Source organism: Panthera leo, chromosome B4, assembly GCF_018350215.1.
Source record: "Panthera leo isolate Ple1 chromosome B4, P.leo_Ple1_pat1.1, whole genome shotgun sequence".
NCBI lineage: Eukaryota > Metazoa > Chordata > Mammalia > Carnivora > Felidae > Panthera > Panthera leo.
This window is the reverse complement of record NC_056685.1, coordinates 53,059,027-53,071,911: the sequence shown is the minus strand read 5'-3', so window position 1 is coordinate 53,071,911 and position 12,885 is coordinate 53,059,027. Positions and strand designations below refer to the sequence as shown.

Genomic DNA, 12,885 nt, shown 5'->3' with positions numbered 1-12,885 from the left:
GCCGGCACCCACAATGAGCAAGGCGCTGGGCTGGAGCAGGCTATGAAGTTTGATTCTTTTACAATGAAAACAGTTATGATCAGAGTCTGACGTTAGTTCGTTAGCCTAGAAAGCAAAGTTTGAAGGTAGCCTAGGCAACTCAACAGGTCCTCTGCTTTTCAAACTTTGAGAGTCTGTTGAGGGGTCAGGACCCCAAAATACAAACTACCAAACAAGGGGATGCTTTGTATCACCATGCCTCATGAGGAGCATTGCCTAAGTGGACCTGTGAATTGAATCATATGCAATGCTTAGTTTAAAAGTAAGAACTATTTCCTTCATTTTTAAACTAGCGTTTAGGTAAGAGTGCCGACTCCACGTGGGTTGCCACAAAATAAAGCATTCCCAAAAGAACATTTTTAATGAGTTCAAACTTCATTTAAGTGGATTATACCTGGACAGAGGCAAACACTTGCCATAGACATAGCATAAATATTCAGTTATTTAAACTTCCTTCAGAAGATGGAATATTTTTATTAAAATCCTATTAAATCAAAACCACAAGCTTCTTGCATAAAATTATTTCCATAATCTGACAGGGTACTGTGGGGTGTGGGGGATAGAAAGGTATTCCTCAAATTTTAAATATACTCTGAGGGAGAAGAATCTCCTAGGTTAAAAACACACGAATTAAAAGCATTTCTTTGAAACACACACACACACACACACACACACACACACACACACACACACACACACTTTATCAGAAAAGATGACTGGCAAAAAAAGTTTTACACGACCAACTTCTGCATTTTTTAAAGCAATTTCAAAAATTAGCCAGGGTGAATGACTAGTTCAAATACAAACTCTTTCAAGTAACAGTTATGATTATTATGATACTTTATTCTCCAGCTAGCTACTTCAAGAAGTCTAAATTTAGCCAACTTCACCAGGAGTGAGCCTGAGTTCACATTATTTCATTTTAGCTAAATGTGCTTCTTTGCATATCATGATTCTACTGCCTTTTGTTCATTTTAGATTTCCCAAGTGATACGTGAAAAATCTATGTATCTCACTATTTTTATTCTGGAATGCAAAGATAAATAATGGGCCTGGCTCAAAGAAAAGGAATTTATAAATCAAAGGTCACCACAAGCATCACACACAGATATAAACCATTATACACAAAATAAACACATACTTAAAAAAAAATCATTGTATGTATCTGTGTATATAAAGCAACATGCCTTATACAAAAAGTAATTTTCCCTGCATTCTCAATGTAATATTGGAACATTGCCTAGAGTTAACAACTTTGTGGAGTTTGGGGAGAGGAGATGGAAGGGGACATTCAAAAATCACTACCTTTTTCAAAACCTGTACCTTTTTCTGAGTTCACCCTGCAGTTTGAAATCACACAGAGCTCCAAAGCCAACTCATCTCAATCCCTAGTCTTGAAATTCCATACTACCTGAATCTCTAATCCTTTCTATACACAAAATAGAACTATTTCCATTTCGTTTTGTATAGTGTTTGCATAAACAATGGTGAGAAGTCATCAGCCCTTTACAGACACTGTTATACTTTTCGTCCATTAAAATTACCAGCAGGTTTGTCACTTTAGTTTCCTAAGTTACCAAGATAACGACCTGCACTATAAACATAAACACTTTCATTTCTAAAGAGACATTAGATAACCCAATTATACACTAATCACCATGAACGTGACTAATCACATGGTCACACTGTCCACACAAGCAATCCCTGTTAAAAATCAAACTCTGAAAGGCAGAATCATAAATAACTGGCAATTTTAATACTGTTACGAATCATGTAAACATAAAGTCTCCTTATTCAAGAAGTCTGTGAAACTCCCCTCCAATTAAAATAATATTTTTAAATATGTGCAATAATGTGAAATGAAGAAAAGACGAAAAACAGACTTACCACCTATTAGTGTAGCAGTTAGTGGTACAAGAAAGAGTTACTAAGGTCACTTATAAATTTGATTGTATATCAAGTGCCATTATTAAATCTACATAGACTTGCCATTCATTATAACTGAACAGGTCACATGCATATTCAAATATATCATTTGTTTAAAAGGTAGGGGCACCTGGATGGCTCAGTCAGTTAAGCATCTGACTCAGTTTGGGCTCAGGTCATGATCTCACTGTTTTGTGAATTTAAGCCCTGTGTCAGGCTCTGCACTAACAGTGTAGAGCCTAGTGCAGAGCCTGCTTGAGATTCTCTCTGTCCGTGTCTCTCTCTCTCTCTCTCTCTCCTCCCCTCCTGCTCACACACTCTCAAAATAAATAAATAAACATTTAAAAAAATTGTTTTAAGTACAGCTGCACTGTCCAAAAAGGTAGCCATTAGTTACATATATCATTTGAGTACTTGAAATGTGGCCACACAAAACTGAGATATGCTGTAAGTGTAAAACATACACCAGGTATTTAAATTTACAACAGCAACAAAAAAAAATGCAAAATATCCTGATATTTTTATATTGATTTTATGTTGATATGACATAATGGATTACTTTAAATATGACTATCGTGGATTTCACCGGTTTCTTTTTACTTTTCTATGTGGCTGCTCGAAAATATAAAATTAAATACGTGGCTCATGTTAGATTTCTATTGGACAGCGCTTATCTATAATGTTTACAAGACTGTTTTCATCAAAGCCACTGGGTGACACTGTTTCTCCACTAAATTGGTACAACCAAAGCAATTTCCTGGCAGAGGAAAAAAATCACACACATAGGCATGCACACATGTACCCATGTGGACATATACACCAAGAGACATAATATGCTCTTTATATCTATATTCATAGGATGAAACTTTCTTAGGATGAGAGAAAAAAGTACACTATAGTAATTTTATTACTATCTCAGGATGACAACATGAACACATTTAAGTAATTTTATTACCATTTTAGCAGGACTAGCTATATTTAAAAGTCTTTAATGATCATTCAGATTCCTCGATAACAAATGACAGCTCTAATCAAATCAAACAGGCTGAACTTGTTTAGTTGCTGATTTTTCCCAACTAGCTTTCCACCTTATAAATGGCAATGTTCTTCACAACCTCCTCTAATATTACATCCTATTTACTTACATTTTAATGGATTCCTGAGGAAACCATGCAAAATAACTTAGGTGAACAAAAACCACCAGCTGTTTTTGCTAACAAAGAAATGCTTTACTGATGTGCAGATTACTTTTTGCCTTGGATTTTGAAATCCTGAACATTTTTAAATAGATATAAAAAACTAAAATAAAAACAAAAATCAATAGTCAAGCCACCAGAGCATGCTCTTCTTTGATGAGATAAAGACTCCACAAAGTTAGACTTTGCAATGCAATTAATATTCAATCATGGAACAAAGTCCTGAATGATACATTACAGAGGCTACCTGGTACTTTGATAACCAGAAAATTCATTGTAAGGGCTCAAGTTTTCTGTTATTTGTCCATTCAATGGGTTTTATTCAAATTCTGAATGAGAATTTAGAATTCTTTCCATGTGCAACTCACAAATGATACTTAAATTTACCAGCCTGGCTCCTTTCCTACTCTTCCCCAAGCAGCATATTCAGGCCCAAGAGAAAAATGGATAAAAACCAACATTTTGCCTCAGTCTGACTACATACATTTAGCTGACTTTCCCTGTTTCTTCTAAAATCAGACTAATTTTAGTCTCTTAACTACAAACTGTACAGAATTGAGCATTTTGAGATCTCCTTGCTACAGACTACTTAAGGCCATAAACTACCTCAGGATATGAAAACAATCATTGTACTATATTGAAGTGTAACTTCCTAAATCCTGTAATAGCTTTATTTCAGAAGTACTATAAAGGTATACTAATGTAACTTCCATTTCAAATAAAAAATTCTGTCTTCAAAATGCAAAATTACTGAAATTCTAAAAACATTTATGTTTAATCAGTAATGAGGAAGTTATGAAAATCTATGAAACTATAGACTTTTATCCCAGAAAAATGAACAGATGAAGTTTTGCATAAAATTTCAGAGAAGAGATGAATGGTTCTGGATCTAGATGTAAAACCTACGCTCAGCCATTATATGCATTCTTTCAACTATTATCTAAGAGGTCATTTAGCTATTTTACTGATTTCCCCTTTTCTTATGTTGATCTCTCATTACCCTAACTGGCTTTAAGCTCTGGAGAGACAAGTACTATATTATATCTGTGTATAATTTGTATGGCTTTTCGCACAAGGCCTAATATATAAAATGTGCTGATATGACATTCGAGAGGTTCACTGACCAAAGACCTTTACTGATAACATTCGTTAAATGTAGCATCTTCTTTTAAAACCGTAGTATACATTTATGGTGAACACATATAGCCGACTAATATTTTTGAAAATTTTTATCCAACAGATCTTTCTCTGAACTACAATTTATTCAACATCTTCAAGATATTTTTCTTCCAGACAGTAAGCTGTGTATTTTATGTTGACAATAGCATTATATTCTTAGATCCAAGTTAAGACAATTCCCTAAGATCCTTATTGGGGAGGTAGGAGATCCTTCTAAAAAATACTACCAATTTTTTGGTAGGAGGATTTAAATTCCCATACAAAAAAATAATATTCATTTGAATATTAACCGAGCAAATTTAAATATAAGAATATGAAGATACCTGAACCTTCTGAGGTTCATTATGAATTATTTAATAGAGCTTCATTAAAAACATGAATGTAGAAAACAAACACAAATTAGGTTTTCAATCTCATATCTTGAGGGTTTTTTCAAAGATACAATTATAAATATCACAAGAGAAGAGGAGGAGGAGGAAGACTTGATGGGATAGGAGACAGAAGACCAACTAAATAAACAATTCACCACAAACATGTAGGGTCACACATAATTTCACAAAGCCAAAGAAACTTGCCCTATGCAAAGGCACTGTGTCTGCATGTCAAAATCTCTTTAGGATACCACATGCTACAACAGTTGCATTGATTACCTTCCTACATCCATGAGATTACATCTCACAACAATAATGTTTCCTGAAAAATACAACTCCTATCCTAAATCCAAAATAAACTCATTCATTCGATAGACATCATTGAAAACTTGTGTTAATCCACATAGACTCTATTGGGATGTTACTGGCACCAACCATATTAACTGAAATCTTAAAACATATAGAAATCTTTCTAATTTTGAGGGTCATAAACATTCCATTTCAATTCTATTTAAAGGAGAAGTGAAATTAAATTTAGTAAAGCCTTTATTCAACTAGAGTCGTGCAAAGATTAGTCTCAGAATTTTATTTCCTAATAGAATACAACAAATTCACACAAATGTCACTACAAATACAATGAATGCTTTTTCATGCCAGTGTCACTCACCCCTGCCTGCCTGCACCCCTGCCCAGGCTTTTCAAAATGTATTTCATACACAGAGTCACTGTTCTGGTTGTTTATTTAATTAACATGACAGCCCAGCATACACAGCATTTCTTTCAGTTCTACAGTTTTAACTTTTTACACTTTAGACTCAATACAGAAAGAGTAAAATTACTGTTTGACTCCTTCCAACCTCTGTAAATTTATATAGATTCACTGACTATTTCTGTCAGTTAAAACCGTTTTTTCAGTATGCTTTAAATTTATCTGTATATACAAAGTAAAAATCACAATTTTGTCCCCACAAACACACAAAATTATTTTCCTTTACCTTTCCCAAGGGATAAGAAAGCCTTGTGTTTTTCTTTTTTAATGTTTTCAGAAGTTGAGATTAATTAATTTTAATTCTGTCAGCAGGTCATAAATAATCAGTATTGTTCTTTGTATCACCATAAGCTGAGTTATCCTACTGAAATGTTATAAAATTAAAAACCTATGATTGTTTCTGAAATTTATTCAGTTTGAGGAATATAGTGTATTATACTTAAATGTATTAGGAACTCAAAGGACAATATAGTCTACTTTCAAAAGAAATAATTCTGTATTTTTATAGCCACACTATAAACAGAAGTTATACTTTTCCATATAAAAGATGTATCAAGGCCTATCTGTGTCTAGCAGCAAAAAGCATACCTATTTCTCATATTTTTGTTTTATTGTTGCTACTTGCTTTTTCATTTCAAAATGTCTTTCTTACGTCAATGATGAAAAACTTGATTCCACTTTTGACAACCAACCACCAGGCTCCACTACATTCCTACAAAAATCTGTTGTTGCTAAAGATGTTTAAGAGTTTTTAGGGAAATGAACATTTTGAATTTTAATTATACAATATAAAGTATATAGCCGTACATTTCTGACGGATACGGTATCCATCCTAAAGAATTTTGTCAATGAGTGGTCCAAATAACACGAACAGAGACAGACACATACCTGGGGTGTATTTTGTGTGAAGCCATAGGCAAAAATACTAAATTCTTGACATGTAACCAAAATAAAATAGCATTGGTTAGGAATCTTTCAAAATTGAAAGTGCAAGGTGGTCACAGTAATTAGAGAGGAATGACCAGCCAATGGTGTTCTTTGACATATAAAGAGAATAGAGACACCACTTCAAACACAATTTCCAAATGGTAAAAATTTCATAATTAAAATTTTATATTGAAAAATAGCATTAACCACACAAAATATCTAGTAATTCAAGAAATTCTAAGTATCTCTGTATAGTCCAGTGTTTAGACAGTGCAGTGATAACTTGAGAGAGACAGATCTGCTCTAGAATGTGAACGAACACCCACTTAGAAAAGATACATATACCATAATGGACACACATGTGCCAACCAAAAAAGTGCAGTTTGACACACTGATCTACAAAATCAGCCTGAGTCTTGAGGATACTGGACTAGTATACTACTGAACTAAAAGCCACACAAATATTACAAACTTTTCTTTACGAAGAGTCAAGATACCTCCACTTGCATTCACAGACAGACCCAGTATCAGATTAATTCTGTGACTGAGGACTAGCCCTATTTCTCCTTCCTTTGCTTAAAGCCATCTTCATCATCCACACTGCAAAACTAATCCCATGTGCAGTATCCAATCTGTAGACTTAGCCATGGTTCAGGAAGAAAGGGGGAAAAGGGAGGAAAATATCTGTCAGTTGGTTTGTCTTCCGAGAATTTTTATCATCCATTCTCCTTGACCTTTTAGAATCGAGTCATTGAAAAGAGGTAGTTCGCAAGCAAGCGGCCACTACCATTCATACAGAGAAGAAAAGGCTGAAATTCTCTCACCTTTAAACCTCGCAATGAGCAAGGTCCAAGTAATTTCTCAAGAGGCCTCTGCCAGCCTTTCTGGGCTTTATGTCCTTACACCTCCATTTAAAATTCACTTGTTGCTTATCATCTTGAGTTGAGAACAGACATTCTTTCATAAAGGTAGCATTCAGGGCAGGGACATATATGTGCTTTACAAGTATTTTGATTCTTGACTTCATAAAGTATGCAGATGACAGTGTACACTTTGCACTCTTAACCAGAAGTTTGTTTCCTTATGATAAAACAGATAAGCCTTTTATTATATAGCTCCTGAACTTTTCACACAGTTAGGCTAACGTATGAGATATTGCCCTACCTTGTAAGAGACTATTCCATGTTAGTTCCCACCCACCCACCCCCCCCCATTCTACTCAGCAACAACTTTAATGAGCCGTATATGAAAACTAGTCTTAAGTAATACGCACACACTAACCAGTACCCTCATTAAAACTTCAAGGATCTAAATTTCTACTAAATGTAACCTTGTTTTTCCATCAACCATAAGAGATCTAGTCTCTCTCACTTGAGAACTTTCTTCATAAACAGTCTTAAAAAAAAATAGGAACCAGAGAAAATGGCCAAAGTAGATTATAAATGTGCATTTTCAACAGCATTAATCAGCAAAACATTTAAAAATGCAATGCTAAGTTGTTTTCTTATAAGTCTGCACATTATTTGAATTTTCCATTTATCAATTCAAATCAGAGAAAACCAAGAAAAATCTGTAGGATAATTAACACTGCTAGTTAACTCACCTAAACACCTTTACATTAAATCCACTTGGAGCTCCTTAACTTCTAAATGTTGTATGGAATTTCAGAAATGTAAGAGGTTAAGTAATATTAATTTGTGGTCAAGCTATTTATGATTAAATCACAGATTTGCCTTACAAAGTATGGTTCAATCTTGCAATGATCATATCACATTCCCCTTCAAGTCAAAGAAAAGTGTTCAAACTGTAATTAAACTAGCGGTGTTTTCATTTAAAAAACATTCTCTCCTGACACTTTGAAAAGAAACTGAACTGTGTTTTCCCCCTAATTGGTTTACCTTTAAATAGATGGCTTATTTTATTCTGGTGATTTCCAAATTTCTACCAAAACTAAGTATCAGTCAGTGGCCTGTTTTTAACTTCACTCTTAGAGTAAGCTTATACCCAAGAAATATTTGCTTTATCTAAACAAAAAGCTAAATAAGTACATTTGTTTTAAAATAAACACAGAGACTATGATGCTGTCATCCATTCTGCCAAATACTGTCAAACAACTGCATTCTGTGTAATCAACTCCATTTCAAAAACAAACTAGCCACCACACCATATGGTGACTGCTAGGTCTTAGAATCTACATGATTCTACACAGAATAACCTAAAAAGAAAAGCTTACTATATATTAGGACATTCTCCCACTCACTAAAGTTGTCCTAAAAAGACCATAGGTAGGCATAAATTTAAATGGGAAAAGTGTAAATTTCCACTTGCTATGTACATAATAAGCTCTCTACAACCCCCACCCCCTTAAGTGTCATTATCTGTTTGGAATAGAGAAGCAAACACTTATGTATACCTTTTCAGAAACAATTTGTATTTAAAATTGGGATTTGTTCTTTTATGCCCTTTATAGCAACTATATTCCATGGTCTCAAATCCCTTAATGATAAGGAGATTCATCTCCAAAATTCACTAACCTTTCCCCCCCCGCCCCAGGACACCTTCATTCATAATTCTCTTCTTTCTTTTTGAGAGATTTATACCACCAGCAATCTTAGAATTATTCTCCTGAATTAATATTTCCTGCATAATCTGAATAAATTCATTTGAATTTCTAAACATCCACTTAAGCGCGCACTCAAGAGAAATGTTTCCTTTTAGTTGACACTAAGAGCTCAGTTCAAGACTTTGACAAATTCCGCAGTTCAGACATATTGTTCCCCAAATAGAAGTTTATCATTAGGATACAAAACACATTAGCACATAAATAACTATGTCCCCAAGTTACATTTAAAAACAAACTGGGCACCACCAGATGCAGCCTCTTCAAGGAAAACTTACCGCAAAGCCAGAAAGCGTGTATCAACACCTCACCTTCAAGCATTCTTTGCTTTTACTGACTTCCATAAACATTTGTCACTTTGGATGAAACTTTATCAAAAGTATTTTAAAAATCTAGTAAGATCCACGTGTTGAAAAATCACCCAGTGCTAAAAAGCTGCATTGAAAGATTTCTGCTACATTTGTAAAGCTACGAGAGTACTTAAGTGGAGGGAAGTCAAACGCCAGGTGTAGCACATCTAAAAAGTTGACCCAGCTGTGGAAGACCCTGCAAACGCCACCTAGTTTTGTTACTTATTATTGTTTCTGTTGTTCAGGTTGTAAAATACTGTGGGAGACGAGGAGAATACGTGTCTAGTTTCCTACTAGGTCTGAAGTTAGAGCTCTTTTCTAGGCTATCTTTGCTTTAGTACCCAGTTCTGGGATTCCCTCCACTTTGGGGCGAATCCCAAGCGTTTCGAGTCTTCCCGAGAGGCGAGAGAGAAGAGCTTGCCAGCGCTTACCTGTTCCCTCGGTATGCAGGGCAGGGAGGTCCTCCGATGAGACTTGCTGCTGCAGCCGGACATCTCGGCGGACACCACGGAACTGGACCGCCTCCTCCTCTTAAATACTGGGATATCTTCCCTGGTCCCAGCAATCAGCTGGGACCCGAAATGCTCCCTCGGAGCCGCCCCCGCGGGCTGCGGCAAGATTTGCTCCACGTACCTGGCCAGGAGGAGCCCCAGCACGCCGGCCAAGTACGCCAGGTAAGGTCTCCAGGCGACCTTGAACCTCTCTAAGGAAATGAGGGACACGGTCCTGACCGCGCTAGTCAAGGCGATCATGAGTACGCCCAGCCTCAGCCTCAGCACCAGCCATGTCGCGGCGGCCAAGCAGCTGAGCACCACCCCCGCGGCCGGGAGCGAGAGTAAGTGATCCTCCCCGACGCCCAGCCCAATCTGGACGAGCGCTTCCCCCCCGCAGCAGGCTGCCAGCAGTGAGACGGCCAGAGGCAGGCGCACCCCGGCGCGCAGGAGGTACAAGCCCATCCAGAAGAAGGCACACAGGAGACTGAAGAGCAGCGCCGAGGGCTGCAGCCAGGGGCTGAGCGGCGCGCCGCCCCCGGGAGCACCTCCCCGAAGCCCGGGGAAGACGCCCCCTTCTGCTCCCAGGGCCGCTTCCTCCGCCGCCGCAGCCGCCACCTCCTTACTCTGCTCCGGGTCCCGGCCGATCTCCCCGCGCACCAGCCTCACCAGCAGGGCCAGCAGAAAGGACAGGGAGCCGGCGCACAGCGCTGAGGAAAGTTTCCGGGAGCGCCGGAGCGGCTGCAGCACCAGGTCTCTCCAGCGGCCGCGGCTGCCGGAGTCCCGCGGCGGTGCGGCGCCGGGGCGAGCGGGGTAGTCCCGGCCCGCGGCGGGGGCTGGATGCACCCCACCGTGGCCTGGCTTGTCTCGGACTCGGGCGGCCTCGCGGGGCACTGCCATCGTGTGCCCTCCTCACGGAATCCCCAAGGTCCCCCCGACGCCCCCACCCCGACACACACACATGCACGCACGCACCCTCTCCCTAATCCCACCCTCGGAATCCTTCCTTCTCCCCGGGCCCCCGAGCCCCACTACAAGTTTCAGCTTCCCAGTAAACTCCTGGGGAATCCTGGATGCTCCAAAGAGACGCCTTCAAGTTAAAAGCTAGCACAGACACAAACGATCAGACTTCCTCCTTTTCTCTCTTTGGAAAACTCTTAAAAATTGTGCTCCACCCCCACCCCCGATTTCTATCCTCCGGGGTCTCTTCCTACTTCAGGATTTTAAAAATTGCCCCACGCGCCCCGCGCACGGGGGCTGCAGCCGCTGGAGGAGCCGGAGGCGCGGGGCGAGCTCGGGGCCATCTCGTGCGGCGCTCGGCGTTGCGCTGCAGCGCGCCGGGCCCGCGGCGTCTGGAGGTGCCCCTTTTCTTCCTTCCTGCAGCTCTTTCTCTATCACTCTTTCTTTCTCCTCGGCCGATCCTCCCCGGCACGGCCCCAGGAAGCGAACCGCCATTCCCCGGGGCAGAAAGCAAAGCCTCCCCTGCGTCTGTCGGTCCAGTCCATGGCAAAGGGTGGCAAAAAAAATGGAAAGGGGGCTGAGAAATAACCAAGAAGTTGCTAAGTCCCGTCGGAAAGAGACACAGTCCGAGAGGCTAGCGGCAGCGGCAAGAAGGGAGGGAGGGAGAGCGAGCGAGCTGGAGAGGAAGGGAGGGTGAGAGGAAGGGAGGGTGAGAAGGGAGAACGAGATTTACTTCTTTTTTTTTCTCCCCTTCTTTTTGGTGCGATGTAGGTGGCGATTTGCAGTTTTGCAAAAGGGAAACGAGTTTAGACGACTGGTTAAAACTGTATTAAAAAAGCGGGCAACTGGAGTGATCAGCGACTCAGCTTGCTTGCTGCTTTCTTTAAGGCAACTCCCTAGGAAAGCTTTCCCAGCCGAGTTCCCGCCTCCTCCCCCGGAGGAGGCGCTGCTTTCAGCGCTTTGCGGCATTCTCCTGAGCGGGTCCCGCACGCACTTGAGCACGTTGGAGAAAGGGTTGCTGAGGCTGGTCTACCACCGCCCAGCTTACTGAAGCCAGGGGTTGCGGGTTTCTGCGGCTGGCCCTCAGGCCGAGCTTCCTAGGACGTTAGGAAAAAAGGATTGTCCTTGCCTACTTGTCAGGCAGTGGAAACTAACATGCTACCTCCTGATGACAAGCCACATCTACTGTCAGTGATTCAAAGATGCTTAGTTCTCAAGTCAGTTACAACAGCAAACCAATTTCAGGTGGCATTGTAATGCTCTGGCTGCTCCTGCTGGAAGGTCTGTTTTAAACAGAACCGAAGCCTTTCCTATTATTCCAAATGATGGAAAATCTCAAAAAGTTACCAAGACAGTACCAGCATTATTATTTTTCAATTTTTTCTAATGTTTATTTATTCTTGAGAGAGAGAGAGAAAGACAGAACGTGGGCAGGGGAGAGGCATAGAGAGAGGGAGACAGAATCTGAAGCAGGCTCCAGGCTCTGAGCTGTCAGCACAGAGCCCAATGTGGGGCTTGAACCCATGAACCATGAGAGCATGACCTGAGCCAAAGTCGGAGGCTTAACCCATTGAGCCACCCAGGCACCCCATAACAGCATTATTAAATTGGGAAATAAGAGTTGGGGGCGGGGTTTTTTGTTAGTTTGTTTTTTCCAAATTGTTGTTTGAAAAATCCAGGGTAGGAGAGTATTAGGCAACAGCTGTTGATGGTGGGTGGTAAATACATGGAGATTAAGTGACCCCAGCCTCAAGAAGGTTTACCAAATTAAGAAGCCTAAAAGGAATTAAAAGAAATCTCAAGGGAGAAGTGAGGCCAGGTAGGTTAACAGCAGGAGAGCTCTGAGAAGACTCACTATGGTTGTGAAATAGTATGTCTACCATAAAGAATGCTTGTGAGAAAAAATCAGGACCCTCGTTATGAATGTTTACAGGATGCATGCTTCATATACTGTAGGAATTTAGTCTTTGAGAAACTAAAGAAAAAATTTAAAACTAACTTTTTAGGCAGATTATGAAAAATCATTCAATATCCACCCAGTGGGCCTTTAAAATCCA

At 39.8% G+C, this 12,885-nt stretch overlaps 1 protein-coding gene across 3 annotated transcripts in view; it reads right to left on the bottom strand.

Annotated features, from left to right (window-relative positions):
• The window catches only part of PDE3A (phosphodiesterase 3A), a 321,058-nt gene extending 310,290 nt beyond the window's left edge, over positions 1 to 10,768 (bottom strand). Inside the window, exon 1 of one of the 3 annotated variants that reach the window (XM_042945939.1) lies at positions 9,809 to 10,768. In XM_042945939.1, coding sequence (XP_042801873.1) covers positions 9,809 to 10,768 — 960 coding nt within the window. Of the gene's footprint in view, positions 1 to 7,231; positions 7,584 to 9,808 lie in introns of those variants that run through there. The other 2 variants (XM_042945940.1, XM_042945941.1) reach the window with 2 other exon arrangements.
• Positions 10,769 to 12,885: the final 2,117 nt, after the last annotated feature.